General features: G+C 39.1%; 2 protein-coding genes across 2 annotated transcripts; one reads left to right on the top strand and one right to left on the bottom strand.

The window, feature by feature from the left end:
• Window positions 1–135: 135 nt before the first annotated feature.
• On the top strand, window positions 136–3807 carry pnpla1 (patatin-like phospholipase domain containing 1). The gene is made up of 9 exons (XM_046055588.1): window positions 136–343; window positions 432–664; window positions 770–835; window positions 920–1132; window positions 2056–2116; window positions 2232–2480; window positions 2704–2821; window positions 3423–3545; window positions 3649–3807. The coding sequence occupies exons 1-9, from the start codon at window positions 136–138 to the stop codon at window positions 3794–3796; spliced, it is 1419 nt and encodes a 472-aa protein (XP_045911544.1). The 3' UTR covers window positions 3797–3807.
• An 11620-nt stretch (window positions 3808–15427) lies between these two features.
• kcna10a (potassium voltage-gated channel, shaker-related subfamily, member 10a) lies at window positions 15428–17173 on the bottom strand. Its single transcript, XM_046055587.1, has one exon. It carries the CDS (start codon window positions 17171–17173, stop codon window positions 15428–15430), a length of 1746 nt encoding a protein of 581 aa, XP_045911543.1.
• Between the last annotated feature and the right edge of the window lie 1563 nt (window positions 17174–18736).

Here is an 18736-nt window from a genome sequence, read left to right as displayed (position 1 = left end):
ATTTTGAAACCGTCGCCCATTTTCACTGGATAACTCATCTCAGCCTGCTTGATCTTGGACCACTTTTAAAAGAACAAAAGAAGATTTTACTTTCATCATATACAGAATTTAATTGAGAATTATTACCATTAGAAAATGGCTTCTGGAGTTTTCAGTTGTCATTATTGTGAAGTTCCTCCTTCCATCTCCTTCTCTGGATCTGGCTTTTTGGCCACCTACCAGCTAGGGGTAGCCCAGTGCTTCCTAAATTTTGCACCCTGGATACTGCGTGCGGCACCTTGTGTCCTGGGTGCATCTGCTGGGTCTCTGGTAGCAGCTGCTGTCGTCTGTGAAATGAGCCCGAGTAAGTGACCTTATTGTTATTGTATTTTTTAAAGTCTACTTCTGTTCATGAAATTACTGTCTCTGACTCAACGTCTTCTATTTTACAGTTGCTATGCGAGATGAGATGATACGTTTTGCCAAACAGATGAAGGCTTTTACACTTGGCCCATTACACCCCTCCATTAATGTTTTCCACTGGTTGGAGTCCATATTACACAAACATCTTCCCTTTAATGCGCACCAACTGGCCAGTGGGCGTCTTGCTGTGGCTATGACCCGCATCACTGATGGCAAGCTCATTATGATGTCGGAGTTCCAGTCCAAAGAGGATGTTGTGCAGGTGAGTTGGTACTACAAATTCACACTAATGCTTTTTAAGAAAGCTGAGCAGGTTAGTAACAAATTAAGACATTAAGCATAATTGTATTACAATTTTTACTACCAGGCTTTGCTATGTAGCTGCTTTGTGCCTGTTTACTGCGGTATGCTGCCTCCATCCTTCAAAGGAGTAGTGAGTATTTGATAGCCTTTTCACACACTCACTTTCAGCACATTGTTTCGACTGTATCATCATGAGTGTGTTATTTTCTCACAGCATTATGTGGATGGGGGTTTCAGCAGCATGCAGCCAGTACTCCCCGCACTCAGCAGTCAAACCTTGACTGTGTCCCCCTTCTCTGGAGAGGTAGACATCTGTCCTGCCGACACACCTTGCATCATGGACATGGTAGTGAGTGGAATCACCTTGAAGGGCAACATGGCCAACAGCTTCAGGATCATCAATGCTCTCTACCCCAAGGCTTTAGAGGTCAAACCTCTGTTGTATCTAGAGTCTAAGAGAGTTTAAATACTGATTTAATCTTTAATGTACAGGTTAGATAGTGGATTGCGTCTGTTGCTTTTGTAGCTAAAAGGGTAAATGTTTTAATTGAATTTTGTACTGTTATTTTATTTTTGCACTGTTAGATTTGCTGTCCTGCTCCCCTTCTTGGCCAGGGCGCCCTTGAAAAAGAGATTTTATCTCAATGGGTTTTTTTCCCCTGGTTAAATAAAAATAAAATAAATCAACCCTTTACCACACACCTGTTGATGAATGTGATGGCAGAAAATAGTTTTTTCTTCTCCTTATAATCTTTTATGCCCAAATTGTTGTGGAAAATTATGGTTTTCCTGGTGAGGGATTGAGCCCATAATTGAGTTACAACAAACTGTTGTCTTTTGAAGAATTTATAAGTACTATAATACAAATCAGCTGGACTAGATTTTCGGTCTCCTAGGACAGTCACTAACATCTGGCCCAGAGCAAAGGGATGCATAATCATTTACACAATCTAGGTTTCTATGTTTTGGGGAAAGGAAAGGTAAGGCAAAGAAAGGAACAGCTAGTAAGGAAAACAATAAAACAACTTCACATCTCTGACCTAAACCCTAAATACGTGGACAGACTAGAATAATGAGTATAATAATAAAAGGAACAGGTTAAAGATTAAAAACAATATATAAGACATAATAATAGAAAATAGCACTATTATAAGTACTTACATAAAAGATTATAAGGAGAAGAAAACCAATTTTCTGTAACTCAATTATTTGCTCAATCCCTCACCAGGAATACCACAATTTTCCACGACAATGAATCAACGTAATTTACGTGCACTTGCCCAACAACAACACTGTAAAAAAGACTAATTTTGTAACATTTCATTTGTATGTGATTCTTTCTTCCTTTAGACTCTCGAACAAGCCTACGACAGCGGCTACAGAGATGCAGTTAATTTCCTCCTGAACAACAGTGGGTCAGCTGTATCTACAGGGGAAAAGTTGTGTAATTGAATGTACTGATTTTTGTAGATTCACTCTGACGTACTGTCTTTATTTCTCTTTCACATCTTCCCCTTCGTGTGCAGATCTTGTCCCGTATTTGTTGATACACAGAGTTTCCGAACTTCCACTTATCTACAACCAAACTCAAACATGGAGGCATCTGGAGGCCACCATAGAGGAAGACAAGGAGGCGAAGATGGAAAAGGAGACTCCTACACAGATATCTTCTATAGACAATAGAAGCATGCAGATCGACAGTTCTACTGATCATGAATGGGCCAGAAATCGACTGAGTAAAGAACCTCCTCTCCATTTTGACTTGATAAAGAATGGTATGGTTGCCAGACATGCACACACACACACACACACACACACACATTTAACGGTCTACTCTGAACTAGGATCTGTGTGCAGTTTGTCAGATCATATATGTAAATAAATGTTTGGCAGTCCACTAAAGTTTGTTTGTTCATTTCAGAATTGAGGCTGAAGCAAAACATTCAGATTGTTACACTAACCCTTTGTAAAAAAATTTTTTGCCAACATGTGTTTCAGTTCTGCTGGGGAACGTGGTGACCTATCTAAGCATGTTTGGACTCTCTGTAAGAATCTTATTCCACCTGCTCCTACCCCTCATGCTGTTGTTTTACCCCATACTCCAGAGTAGGCACAGGTAATAAATACACCGAACACAAATTACATAACACAGACAGAATTGTAACAGCCATTTAGGATTAATTGCATGGATCGTGTGCTGAGAAATACGAGGCTATGAGGCAGAACAAGTTTACATTTTCTCAGGTTTAAAGGAACAGTTCAACATTTTGGCAAATCTAACCATTAACCGGTTAACTGAACTTAGCATGAAGACTGGAATCTGGAAACACTCGTAAAACTCCAATCTGATGTTTATATTCTGTTTTTTGTACAATTTAGATAAAGCATGTTAATTAGTAAGATTTACAGGCATTTAGGTCGTTGTAAGATCAGTTTTGTTACCTCAGGCAAGTTATCTTATCATTTAAATCTTTGCGAGCAGACGATTAATCATATTCCCCAATATGTCAAACAATTGGTTAAAGACATATCCAGAGGCATCCATACATTTGCACTAACTAATCTAGACCAATGAATCCCACATCATACTTAACCCTTGCAAGTCTATTCACCTTGACATTGTTTAGGTCACGCTTATGTTTTGGTTTTAGTTATGGTTTGTTTGGTTGTGCCCTTATAGAGAAACACCAACACTAAGTCTATTCTCTCTCTCCCAGACTGGAGGTGTTGTTTAGGAAAGCGCCTGAGTTGGTGTTCTGGGCTTGGTTAAGCCTGAGACACTTCACATTCTTCTTTTTCAACATAATTGTCTGTAGCCTCAAGAAGAACATAAATGACCGGTAAGTTACTGATATTTTCTTTGTAACATCTCATCTCATCTCATTTTCAAGGCAACCTCACTTGATTGAATATAACTCAACTGAACTCATCTCTATGTTTTAGAGTTACGCGCTTCATCCTGCTGTTGTTGTGGCTGAAACTTCAAGCACAACATGAGGCTACACAAGGGCAGAGGCCCTCTACACCTTCAGACGATGCCCATCTGCCCATTCAGAGATTGCAAGGTGTGGGAGTCTACACAGATGGTTAATTACTCCATCACAGGATTACAAGAAACCATAATTACAGTATATGTAAGCAAAAAGTATTGAAGGTTGAGTCTTGTTTTATTTAAAAGGGGTTTTATTTGATTTTTTTGTACTACAGTATCAGTAGAGTGAAAGGCCTATTTGTAGAAGTAACTGGTTCTTTTACAGTCAACATGGTAATGGATTTGCAGTAGAATCAAACATCAAATTAACAAACAATACTACACTTAGCACAGAAAAGTTTTATAACACTAATCAGTGTTTAGTCTGAAGGTGATATAGGGTCAAATGTCTGACAGCATGAATAGGTATATATTGTGTGGTCACAACAAGGCCCTTTCAGACACATGTCAACGCCACCACTGCCCTCTGAAAGACATTTGCAGTGCCTCGAGCTTCGCCAAGATGGCTTTTTGTTATGTTGAACAAAGCGCTTGTTGCTCACATGCGCTTGCACCAAAGTTCATCTAGATCTAATTGTGGGCCCAGAGTTGAAACCAGAGGTCAGCGCAGCGCAACTCTTGTTGTGACTAAAAGGGCCTTAAGTCATCAGGAGGTATGCTTCTTTGGAAATTGAAAGCTTGGCCCAATGTGGCACTAGGTAATAGGGTCTTGTTTCTTGCCCTTTAGACCCATCGCTGCATAACATACTTGGTGTAACTGTGTATGTTATGTTATGCTGTTCAACTATATCAATATAATCTTTAAAATCTACTTATCAAGCTTTTTTTACAGAATACAATGATTTCTGTTTCTTCAAAACCCCAAAACTCACTGCTGACTGAACTGTGGACGTCAGAGATTCATCAGATAAACATCACACCAATTTCTCTTACATTTTTCAATTATTCAAAGTTTTCACGGAACATTGATTCAAGTTGAGAGTTTAGCTCCAGGGCGCTCATCTAATAGGTCTTTCTAATTTCACTGGTCTTGTGATATGCTATTTGAACACTGCTCTCTTTCACTCCTTGTCCCCTTATGTCTAAGTATTTGCCACCTCACCACTATTGTTCAATGATTTGCTGTTAATCCTCATAGGTCTCTGGCATGCCCTCGTTTCCATTTCAGAAGTGGATGCAGGAAAATCTGCCTGGTTAGGTTTCACTGAGGGCTATGACACTTTTGATCTTGTAGAAACAGAAACACTGATTTCTTTTACTTCCATTGTAACGTATTGTAACCAAGATCAAAATGCTTTCGTAATTCTGTTCTTCTGTAGGCAAATTAATAAATGGTGCATCACTTATTTATTTTGTACAGTGCATTTTTATTGTTGTAAGCTATGCATTGCTGTTAGCCTTTGCTTTGTGTTTTAGTTTGTGAAACTTGATCAGTTAAGCCATTACTGAACTTTAACAGCAGCTATACATTTAGATACAAACTGCTGCTCTGTAGGGCAGTCTTCTTCCAGACCTGTAACAATTCATTTTGGCCAACAGACATAAGGGTTGATTCTAATATTGGCTTGATTATGATGAACAGACAAACATATGACCAACTACATATTAGGCTATGGCAAAATATTGCAGTGCTTAAGCTTGTCAGCAGCCAAAGAGCTGGCGCCCGTGACTGGGTTACTTATTTTGTGGCTGTAAAAACTTACAATTTAGTATGTCTTTAGGGAGTGGGTTTCTAATTAAATTGAAGGTCTGCTAACACTGAGGAGGGCCTTGCTTCTTTGTAAAATAAAATAAGGATTCACCCCCTTCTCATCCCAAAACATTTCACACAGATGATGTTGACAAAAACTGTTTGGACTGTTTGGAAATGCCATTTCATAAAACACCCACAAGATGGAGCATTTAGCACAAGAGTGGAGCACAGTACAGCCAGTTGACTGGGAATTTAATAAGTGCTGTGAAATCAAAAAGTCTACCGGATCTCTCAGCCTAAACTCTAGTCTGGGGATTTGGATAAAACTTTTTACCTGTACCAGCTTTGCACACTATTTTTAGATGCTGATAAGGGAGAAGGCTAGATACGCCACCTTAGTTTTGAATCCTTTATAAGCTGAAAGATGAGCGTGAATAAAGATGCATTCTGGATCTGTTTTATCAACTGTTGGCATGGAGAATCACAGTCCCACCACATTCACCCTTTTTTAAAAGTATTTTTGGGCATATTCGTGCTTTTATTACAGACAGTACAGAGATGAGAAAAAATTAAGGAACCGAAAGATACAACACATATTCCCAGTCAGTCAACTTCTCAACTACACCACATTCAGTACAGTACATGCTTGATCAGCTAATCCACACTCCTGCCTGAATGGTAACATGTGTTGTCACTGAGCCGGAACGGACCATTTGATCTCTGTGCCCCATGTCCTTTTCATACAGATGGTCGGTTACCTGCGGAGAGATCCTCTTATATAATGAGTGTGGTTGGATCATACGGATCACAAACACATCTGCTGCTGTCCTCCACCAGCCACTGATCCAGCCAGTCTGCCAGAACCAGCTGGCTTTGTAAAGGCAGAGATGAGACTCGATATTGGTGGTCTGTGAAACTGTAGGGGTTCATACATTCATGATTCTGTTCATTAAAAAAAACATGAGCATGTTTAATCTCCTCTCCTCTCCTCCTCGAGTACTAAAGTCCATAAAAATTTGATCTGAGGAAATGAGCGACATGGCTAAAATTAGAGCACAAGCTGCCCCCTCTCTCTTTGGTGATGATATCTCTAAAAGTACACGACCTTTTTACTAATCAGCTCTGCAACAGGGCACGTAGAGCGTACTTAGGTGAAGAGTCAGCACATAAGCAGACTGACATTTGTTTGTGGGTGTTTGTCCTAATTTGTTAGTCTTAACAAAAAGGTGTGGGTTGCTTTGTGTGTGAGAGACAGCAGAGGAGATTTAGATAGGGAGGTCGGCTGATGTTGCACTGATACAGTGTCACAGCCTCACTAATGGAGATGGAGCACCGAAGGAGAAAAGAGGATGACCTTTGAGATGATAAAGAGGGTTGTGAACCACCTGACTTGCAGAGACTCTCTCCATCACATCACTTAAACAAGTTGAGAACAGATTGCTCTCCGAGTAAGATTTTGTAGTGTGTTTATGTGTGTTTGCTTGTTTAAAAAAAATCTGGTGCTCTCAGATGACACATGCCTTGATTGAGGAGCGAAAGGACAAGAAGTCAAGTGAGGACAGGGGAGGGAGGGGTGTTGATTATGTCTGATTATGGACTGGTTCAACATGAGTGAGAGACATGAAAAAGAAAAGGGAGGGACATTCAAAAATGATACAAAAAGCATACAGCAGCAAGACCATCAGAACTGATCATATGCAACATCTAGCCCACTTGCAAGGCCTGAAGTGTTTTCAGGTCCACATTTATGTTACTTATGTTTATAAACTGGATTTTTGTCAATTTAATTTTTGTCACGTTTACATTGTAATGGGCTGTGACTCAGCAGGCCGAGCGGGTCATTCACCAATCACAGGTTGGTGGTTTGATCCCAGGCTCCACATGTCAGTGTCCTTTGTCAAAACACAGAATCAAGGAATATCTTTTGGACTTCCTCAGACTCTCAGAATCTTATATAATCTCTACTCACACAGAAGCACAGATAAGGACTCTTTTTTTCCTCTCGCTTCTTCAGGTCACATAGGCACAAACTTTAAAGTATTGCCACAATCACCTTATACTATATCTGCATTTTTTCAACAAATTTCTCTTTAAATAACATGGTTATTTTACATAAGTATCACAGTTCTCTCTGCTGTTTAAATGAATGTCGGGGGATTTCAAAAAATTCTATTACAACTACCTTGTTCCAGACCGTAATAGTCAAAGCTAATGACCCTCAGCAGTACTTTGTGTTTACTAGTAATTAGCAAATCTTATTCTAACTAAGATTATACCCGCTAAACAACACCATATTAGCAAGTTAGCATTTAGCACAAAGCTCCGCTGTGTAAGTACAGCCTCACAGAGCTGCTAGCATGTCTGCAGACTCAAGTCTTGTTTAAATTTTGTGAACATGACACCTCAACCGATTGTGAAAAGATAGAAGTTCTAGAAAATTCTTCGCCTTAAGATGCCTAGGGCTTATGTGACCAACTCTGAGTTTTTTTTGTCTGTCTTGAAACTAGGTAATCTGTAGGATCTGGAAGGGATAATTTTGATTAATTCAGTCCACTCAATCAACAGACGTAAACAGATGTTGGCAGGTTTCACAAGGGAGCACAACTTGCATGTTTTAATGAATGAGTGTGTTTTTTTGTGTGTATATGTGTGTGTGTGTCTGACGTGGATCTCTTAGACCCTCAGCAGGGCCCTGTGATCCAACTGAGTAATAAACAGCAACAGATTGACAGTTTTCTGTTTCTAATCCTTTCCTCCTCCTCCTTGGTGGCTCCTTAAGAGCCCAGTCGATAAGATAAAGACATACTGTCTTGACGATGATGCCTGGCACTAAGGTACATCTTTTCCTTGTAAAACAGACTGGCTGTGCTCCATTTGCCTTAATTCTGACTGACTTCATGTAATCATACTTTTAATTTAGAAATTATTTCCTCATGTGTAATGTTCAAATTTAAATGTTTATGTGCAAATCTTTAGAAATCAATTAATTCAATTCAATCAACATGCTTTGGCAATAAATCTCCCCATCCTATCTGTTAATTACATAAAATACAATTTACAATTCATTTCAAGTTGTACATTTTCAACTGTATAGTCTTTGGTATATGGATACCAGGGAATGGTAATCTTGTATTGTTGCACTTACGTGTGATTTGAAAGACTCAGAGGCTACCACTTTTAATGCATCCCATGATGGCTGCAATGAAAGACTTTCTGTTTTGTTCTGAGCTGATCTCACAAGAAGATGGTTTAATCATCACAGGCTTGTTATTCTCTCATGATAAGTGCATAAGGTGGAAAACTGTTCCAGTGCACAGTCGAGACTATTGTATCCCTGCTTGTGTTTAACCCCCCTTTTTTTTACCCCGGATACTTTCACTGAGAGTGCTGTTCTGTTTTCCCAGAATGTCCTGCTTGCACAGTTAGAAACATCACACCCAGTACAACTGGGTAGGCTGATCTGTTGGCCCCTAATGCTCCAGTGAAGCATTTGTGGATTAAGGGCCTTGCTCAAGCACACGTCAGCAGTGGAAATGTGGAGTGACAAAATCTGCACACTAACCTTCTACTCAGTGTACTTCAAATAACCAGGCTCCTATTTTCTTTTAAGAATCTTAATAATATTTCATACTTTCTTTGGTAGCTATTTTGCCTTCCTTTCATTTAATTTAGTCATCAGCCATCATTAGAATAAGAACAGTACATAAGTCACGTAATTAATTTTCATACCCGTTCTGCTTGTTGTGAAAAGTTGTGAAAATAATCACAATTTAAAAGAGACAATTTATTGTCATGACACCGCTGACAAATTACAGTTTGATTGTTCCCCTGATATTTTTTGCTTTTTTTACACTTTGATATCAAAATGTGAAAATGTCAAACCTGTTTTTGTTATCAAATTGCTTTTCTTTAGAAATAAAGAATATAATCAGAGCTTTGAGCCATGTCTCATAAGAATCCTTACAGAATCATTGATTTGACTTTTAAGGTTTGAGAATTGTGTTGTATGCTGCTTGCTATGTAGTAAAGAATGGATATTGTGTGAAATTTGTATGTATTTGAATTTGTATGAAAGCTGAAACAAAATATTAAAAAATAAAAATAATAACAACAAATCAAAGTGTTTAGTTTACTGGGCCGTTAAAATCTGTGTCTTTCCCTTGCTGTATATGTGCGCACTATTATCACCAGCCACAGTTAATTATAGATGAAGATCCCCCCAGCCCAACACACACACACACACACACACACACACACACACACACACACACACACACACACACACACACACACACACACACACACACACTCTGCCTATCTTCTCACTTGCTCCACATATCCCTCACTCCGATGTGGAACTTTCCATCAGTGCATCTCGTTAATGATGGAGCACTCTCATGCATCTTTAAGCACTTGCCAGGGATCTTCCACTGTGCAGTTTCAGCTAAGCCTAAGATCACACACATGCACACCTTTTGAAAAAGTCAACAATGGAGTTTAGTTCATTTTCACTTGAATAATAAAAGAGAGGAAGGACAATAAAGAAAATGCACTTTACCTAAACTCTGTAAGTAGGCACTGGGCGCTATATGGAACAGCATGGCAATCCTGTTTTTTGGCCCCATCTCTGTATTTATGTAATGTGTAAATATGTGAAAAGTGTATATTTTTATTTGTGTCGCTTTATGTTTTTCTGGGCCTTTGGGAGCCCAGACAGTTTAATCTTATGTCATCCCAGCAGATTAGCTTCAAACACTGCATGCAAAAGATAACACTCCTTCTGTCACCTATACAAACAGGATCACAACAAAAAAAAAAAGAAAAAGAAATAAAAAGAAGAACCATGGAATCCTCCTGAACTGCATACTGGCTGTTGCTGTCAATCTCATTATGTGTTTAAATTCTAGAGCTTTCCTATTATATATATTTATGTGTGGGGGAGTGCTGTGTGCAGATACAGCAGTAGAGGATATAGTGATATGTACTGTATGTATGTTGATGTGTAGTCCCCCTGAAGTTACAGACAAGCATTATGCAGTTTATGTTGCCTACAACACCTCAAAAGAAACAAATAAGACAAGATTATACATTTGTATATTGTAGACTATAAATGATAGAAGGATTACTTAGGGAATAGTTCTGAAGCGAGAGTGAGAAACACATAAATCCATAAAAATAGTGGCGTTGTTTATGTCTTTAGAAAAGAGCATGCAATACGCACGTTTTCATTTACCCAAAAATAAAAATATTTGTATAAATTTGTAATTTCACATATGATTACATATATTAACCCTTTATTTATACATCAAACACAGAAAGTAATCTGGGAGTATCTATTATTGAGTTTGGGCAATCCCTTGGATTACATTACCGATTACAATTTTGATGAGGTATCTAGTGGCTGTAATGGAATACAATTTTAGTGACCTACCCAACCTTTACACAGGATGCAGTTGGATTGACTGACTGTGGTTAAAAACCCACAGTGCCATGAGAATATTACACACAAACACACACACACACACACACACAAACACATTTTGAATAAATCACCAGAAAGAGACACCAGGATTAATATCAAAAGCTGTTATAGTCCTCCTGATATGATGTGATATCTGGATTTAATAGTTCAGATGGGCGTGGCCTTTTCAAATTTGACTTTGAATCCATGGAAATTATAAGGGTCAACAATGTTTGTACTCAAAATACAGCTGTTAATGCAAACTTAGAAACCTGGACCATCATCACAGACCAAGATCCTATCTTGGAAAAGGCACAGTCCAAGTCTGTTTGTCTTGTAAATTGGATTAATGTAAGTCATTGAACAATAGTCTGCTGTTTTTGAACACAGAGCAACACAAAGCAAGGCAACCCAGCTGTATCAATTTAAATAGCAAGTATAAAAACAATTCTTGACAGAGAAAGGATTGCACGGTGTGTATAGATGTGTATTTTGAGTGATGGGGCAGAGACAGATGGAGAGCTCTAGAAAAGGAAAGCTGAGGAAAATACACTAACATTACCTGAAGTGGTCTTTTGGATGAAACACAAGTCAATTTTAGCTTCTCAAACCTTTTCTCTCATGCTTGATGGGCATCACCATTAGTTTCCTTCCTTCAAAACCCTCTCTATTTTCCTTTAATTATAGAATCCAGGCACTCGTGTTTGTAATTTGAATCTTCTTTACCTTTAAAGCACAGGTGGAACTGAAGAAAAGTATTGCAATGCAGCAATTACTTTAATAAGGTTATTAGTTACAACTGTGTTTGACATGTGAAAACATCCTTTTGGGAAGCAGGTTAGAGTGCAGGATTTCCAGTTCATATAATGATATGCAATTTGAAGTATCTTCACGATACGCACACTCCATTCTCCATGTTGCTGAACACTATCAACACTGACTATGAATTGGCTTAAAATGTTTTAATGAACACATTTTGTTCCTGTGGCATGTTGTCTGCCGTAAAGGGTGTCTCTGGAGAGTGATGTGACATCCTGGCACCATAACTCTCTACTATCACTGACAAAAACACTATTCAAATATAATGTTGAGTGACTAGCCTGTCTCAACACAAACTCTTATCCTAAGCTGAAATATTAAATAATTTCCCTCAGGGAAAAAGCTTTTGAAAATGTTACATTATACAGTGCTACTAAGTCTATACTTTTTGTGTCTTTCTCTTCTCAAACCTCAGGTTACACAAATTACAATGGTTGCACCACATTAGGACATCCGTTTTCCTTCAACCTTTGGTGTGTTTTTGTCTGTGTGTGCGCCGGAGATCTATTTCAATTGTAACCTATTTCCGTATGTGCTTGTAACCTATCTACGCGGCTGACAGTCTACTGCCAGAGATCAGGCAGCGTGTGAACTCCGCTCTCATCTCCTCCCAAGGGTCATTCATCCCTCCTTTCTCTCTTTTCATCGGCAGCTCTGTTTTCACTCGATGTCCTTGGGTGACCCTCATGTCCCACGCCCATGTAGTAATAATCTGGGACAAACAGCCATTCATAGTTTAGTGTTCTTGGTAATCCTGGAGGGAATGCAACCGGTTTAACTGAAGCCATTGGAAAACAATTTGGGGAGCAGGAGTTGTCAAATAAAACTAATCAGCCGTCTTCAGCAGGATTCTGGGACTCTGAAATGATGGAAACAAGTTTCTGTTATTGTTCCCAACCCTGCATAATAACACAACAGTTGTGATGACAGAATAAAATTGAGCTCAAAGTTGCCTGTGAGTCAAAAGTTGGAATGATATTTTTATTGAATATCACCAAACAGCTAATATACTTATAGACAAACCTCCGATATCTCAGGAATGTGGACACATATTCTGCATAATATTTTCTGCATCTAAGTTTAGGTTGATTTATGTCTATGTATATCTTTATAGTTGCATACAGTATGTTATTCAGCTACTAACGTCTGATACATACACAGACATTACTAGACATACACAAGTTCGTAAGTTAAGTGATTGATTGGCTTTTAAAATGTTATGGTTTCATATAAATTCATTAAAAAATGCTCCCTCAAGTCCCTCATCATGTTTATGTGTTATTTTGAATTTTCTTCTTTCAGCTGTGTGATATACAGTAGATTTGTCCTATTGTGAATATGCACAACACCATCTTGTCATTTGGTATAAAGAAATCCCCCGCACTTTTTACACCATAAGGAGTCTGTAGCTTTTCACACCGCCTCACACTTGAAAGAGGCAAATGCTTATTTTAGAATACCATTGGTGACTGCGAGAGACTGTTTTATATGATAAATTCAGTGGGGAAAAGATGTTCCACAATTGACTGCTTCAAGTATTTACTGAATTCATGCGTTTATAAGGAGCCTTTCTCGGCCTGAGACCAGGTGTTGAGGTGAGTTCAGAGAGAAGGATATCAAGTGAAGCTAACTAGCATTAAAAGCTCGCAGACTACTCCATGTCAACCAGAGACTGGCGTCCTGTTGTCTCGGTTGTTGCACTGCCACACATGCCTTGTTGATGTGACCTGTATCTGTGTGTGTGTGTGTGTGTGTGTGTGGCACTAACATTACGGTGAAAGCAGAGACACATTACTGAAAGTAATGACGAAATCTTCCCTGAAGGGGAACACTGATGGAGATAAGAAGAAAATACAAACACTAACTCATTATCTCGCTTTTCTTCGGTCCACACATCAGAGCACATAAAAAGTGAGATGACATGATTTAAAATCCAAGAATATATTGCATACATTACAGTAAATTGTATACTGAAATGTTAACATACATACAAATACAGTGTAATGGTCTAACAAACTCTCAGACGGCAAAGATAATCACTTCAGGCCAGTTGTACCCTGAACTCATTATACAACAGTGACTTTACAGACAAGGGACTGACTATATCATAAAAACTGATATCATACTGTATAATCATTATCACCATGAAGCTGATTGACAAACACACAGGAAACGCATACACATACTCTTAGTTTGATCATGTTCAATCATAAATTCAGACATTACACAATTCTAAAGCTATATTGAGATAATATCATATTCCTGGATCCCAATAAACATGTCACTTAATCAATTTCTTTTATAGTAGGAAAACATGTTATGAAAGAAATAAAACATACCCCCGGGTACATTACACTGATACAGCATAATTTACAATTATTTCTCCAAAATAAGACGGATGGACATTTTGGCCTCTGTCCCCTGGCCTTGTAACAGTTCCCTTAATTCGGCAATTATCTTTGGCTTCTTCCTTCTCTGTTCCACTTTCTCAGTGTTTGTCCTTGACAGCCTTATTTCCTCAATAAGATATCCACTAATTGACAAACACGATGATGTTTATAACATGAAATCCACATTTTGGAGGGTAGTATCTACCTCCTATACAGGTGGTATCCACTATTCTTTGGATATGCTAAATTGTAGTTCAGGTCAGAATGTATTTCTTTGTTGGAAAATAACTCTCACAAACAAATGCTAAAATAGAGAGAGGTTACAACTTCTACATTTTCAACTGAGATGAAATAAATAAAAAAAATACTGAGCATATATGCATGATGAACATAGGTATTACAGTCAGATTATGTATGGCGAATTCAACAGTATCCCAACATTAATAATTTAAGGCACTCCATTATAATACATAGTGTGAATCCAGTTAGACTGCTAACAATAGTGGAAGATTCTTACGCTACTCATTAAAGAGAGTGAATAAATACAATAGAATCATGATACATTTTTAAATAAATAAATACAGCAGGGCTATAATCTAGAAACTATACACAAGTTACTCATCCACGACACTTACAGGAAGATTGTGTTTGGATTCTTTGCGGATTTTTTTGTTTTTGTTTATGTTCTTTTTTACAACCATGGTCTTATCTGTGTAAGATATGCCATCATTCATTCCACTTATTATTTTGCACATTATTTTGTTATCTTCATACTGAAGTAGCAGGGTGACACACAACGTATTCCTCTTGCAATGTTTCTGTAAATTAAAAAAGGCCTTTTACTTTTTAACTTTCATTATATTTGAAAGGCAAATAACCTTCATGGCCCAAGAGGACACTGTTTCAAAGTTGAGTTAAGAGTATTTGTGGCCAGATATTTCAGCTGTGAAGTTGGTTTGCAAAATGTTATAAGCGATTGGATTAATGGCCATTACAATGAAAATAAGACCACAATTATATAAAAAAAAATACATGCTACTAAATTATGACAATTAATTATCGTTTTTTCTGATTCTGTGCAACTAAAAGAAGAGTCCCAGCACAAATATGTTGACACTCAATCCTGAACAAGAACATAGGGAATTCTGTCATTGTTATATTAGACACTAACGAGGTAAGTACAGTACATCCTGTATATCCTTATAAAACATTTTTCACTAGGTACACAAATTTTATCACAATAATCCCATTACAATATAAGTTGAGGGAAATCATTACAGTTAATTTCCTCCATACTCTCTTCTTCTTTATTGTTTCTTTCCTGCTTTGTGGCAATGTCTCTTCCTCTAAATTGTGTCCTTCTACAGTTATTTCCCTTTGTCAGTCTGCCAGATGCCATTGGCTTTATTGAGTGAGGTGTTGCTACCCTGTGTGGTCCCTGTCTCAGCCTTCATGGCTTGCTCAACAGCATCTGCCAAGGGCAACTTGTCCTCTGCCTCCGTCTCTCTGTGGTAGAAGTAGTTGAAGTTGGAAACAATGACGGGAACAGGCAAAGCAATGGTCAGAACACCTGCGATGGCACACAGGGTGCCCACCATTTTACCCCCCATGGTAATGGGACACATGTCTCCGTAGCCTACAGTGGTCATAGTAACCACAGCCCACCAAAAGCCATCAGGTATGCTGACAAACTGTGTGTTAGGCTCATCTACCTCAGCAAAGTAGATAGCGCTGGAAAAGAGGATCACGCCGATGAAGAGGAAGAAGATGAGCAAGCCAAGCTCACGCATGCTGGCCTTCAGAGTCTGTCCCAGGATCTGCAGCCCCTTGGAGTGACGTGAGAGTTTGAATATACGAAACACCCTGACCAGACGGATAATACGCAGAATGGCCAAAGACATGTTCTGTCCTGAGCTCTCTTGTGGCGTTGTGACCAATTCTGTAACCACAGTAACAAAATAAGGGATGATGGAAATAATGTCAATGATGTTCATGAGGTTGTGGAAAAATTCCTTTTTGCTGGGACAGACCATAAATCTCACACACAGCTCAAAGAAGAACCAAGCAATGCAGGCAGTTTCAATGATGAAGAAGGGATCAGAGAAAGTTGTGGGCTTTACACCAGATGGAGCCACAGAGGTGTAAATTGTAGATTGGTTGAAAGGCTGTTGTGCTGTGGGCACAATTGGGTCGGCTTCATCTCTAAATTCTGGAAGTGTTTCCATGCAGAAAATAATGATGGATATGACAATAACAAAAACAGACACCAATGCTACACCTCGGGCTGCATTTGAGCTCTCTGGGTACTCAAAGAGCAGCCAGAATTGCCTATACATATCATTATTAGGAAGAGGGATCTCAACATCCTTTATGAATCCTTCATCTTCTCTGAACTGCTCCATGGCCTCACTTCCAAGCTGATAGAACAGAATTTCATCTGCAAACACATCCAGGGGAACATTAGCTGGACGTCTGATCTTACCCCCTGACTGGTAGTAATACAAGATTCCGTCAAAGCTGGGTCGGTTCCGATCAAAGAAGTACTCGTTCCTCATTGGATCAAAGTAGTCCATCCTCTTCAACGGATCTCCTAGCAGCGTCTCAGGAAACTGGTCCAAAGTTTTGAGCTGTGTCTCAAAACGAAGACCGGCAATGTTGATGATGACTTTCTGGTCGCCGTCATCCAGCCCTCGTTTATCTACAAATAGATCCTCACAGCATTCCTTAGCAAGCTGGCTGAAGATCGTCTCGCTCTCCTTAGTGCCCTCACTGTTTAGCAGCAATTTCCAGTTGGAGATCATACTGGCACAGCTACTGCGCCCCTGTCTGTTTGGAGATGGCATGGTTGGGGACTGGGGTACTCCTAGTGTCTGTGTCTGTGGAATGGGCGAAGATGAGGTGGATTCCCACATGCAGGAGGGCACAGGACTGTGGCAGGGGGGCGTAGAGGAGAGCTGAGGGGCTCGCAGAAGGTAGTTGCTGCCTTGGCTGTTGTGCTCGGGGGGCAAGTCCACTGTGAGAGCTGTGGTCTCATCAGCGTAGGTGTCCACCTCATCCTCAAGGCTGCCATCAAGGCCATCCATGCTCTCAAAGTCTACCAGGGCCACCTCCATGGGTGCGGTTCAGCCAGTGCAAAGCCTTGGGACCCCAGGATCGGACAATCACACACACACACACACACACACACACACACACACACACACACACACACACAGACGAACAGATGGTATTCTCAGGCACCAGAATTATCAGCAGAGTACAGAGGCAGCCAGTCTTCAGCAGCACTTACAGTAACAGGACAAATTGAAAGCCCCCTCTCCTTTATTCCTTCCAACACCTGTAGAGTGAGAGACAAAGAGAGTCAGTGTGTTCCTGTCAATGGTTAAGGGTTTGTTTTGTGTTAACTGTCATCAGGTGACAAGAACATGACGTTGGAAAGCACATGTTCTAGCATGACTCCTTGTTTCTTAGCTACCCATCTCTGTGGGAAACCAGCAGTGGGAGAAAGACACGTGAGAGAGAAAGATAAAGAAATGAGGGAAGAAAGAGGAGGCAAAGGGGTGAATCAGCTACAAGATGGAAAGAAAGATGAAATTGTAACAGTAGCAGGGGAAGATTTCAAGTAGAAAAGTCATTACCACTTCTTTCTGCAGTCTTAATGTGGAGACACTGTGATGAGTCATGTAACTGTGAAAAAGGAAAACAACAAACATAAAACAAAACAGAACTAACAGTAGTAGTACTAATGTGGATGTAAGTTAAAATATCTCTGCTAAAACAATGAAACAATGTCTTTTAACTCCTAATCTACTGTAGCCTATATACACAATATCTCCTATTAACTAGTTCATACAGTCACTGGCATACATGCACACACATTATTTCTCTTTCACAAACATAATCACAAACATAACACCTGCTCAAGGGGATCAAGGCAAACACCCTGTAATGATCTCAATGCAGGCTGTGGAAGGAGATGATATTGCAGGGTAACTGGGGCTGTGCATACATTAGTGCATAATTAACTGGCTGTACTGTGATAGCATGGACTTGGCTTCCTCCAGACAACTGGGCTCACCTTTAAACTGCACCATGTCACAAAATTTCTTCAAGAAATCCACTCTGCTACTATTGTGCCATCTGTCTGCATTCAGATATACCCTGGCTTGTGTGGCTTTTCATCAGCATAAAGACTACTCAGCTGTTGTAGTATTGCTATAGCATACTATGAGAATCGTATAGTATCCTATAGAAAGTTTGTAGTATTACTATAGTATTTCTGTTATTCTATAACATTCTGCTATTTTAGTAGCTAGAGTAACCCTATACTTCAATAGTAATCATATGTATCTAGATCTTTATAGTATTGTGTATATTTTAAATATTTAATATAATAGTAACTATAGTATATTATATGGTGTTTCTCTTTTGATCACACTATTAAACTCCTATTGAAATACTATAATGATGTTACACTAAATGTACAGCAAGACATTTACAGAGTAACTTTTCCTTTTTTTTGTAAGGGAAGTCTCACCTACATAAGGACGTCACAGTTGGGGTGCTGAGAAAAGGTCTGTCTATTTAATGACATCATACTAAATGGTGTGGTGTGTTTTGTATTATTTGATGGCCAAGATAACTTAAATCTACAACCAAACACAACAATTTGAGAA

The sequence above is a fragment of the Micropterus dolomieu genome, linkage group LG08 (genome assembly GCF_021292245.1).
Source record: "Micropterus dolomieu isolate WLL.071019.BEF.003 ecotype Adirondacks linkage group LG08, ASM2129224v1, whole genome shotgun sequence".
Classification (NCBI taxonomy): domain Eukaryota; kingdom Metazoa; phylum Chordata; class Actinopteri; order Centrarchiformes; family Centrarchidae; genus Micropterus; species Micropterus dolomieu.
This window is presented reverse-complemented; position numbering and strand designations above follow the sequence as displayed.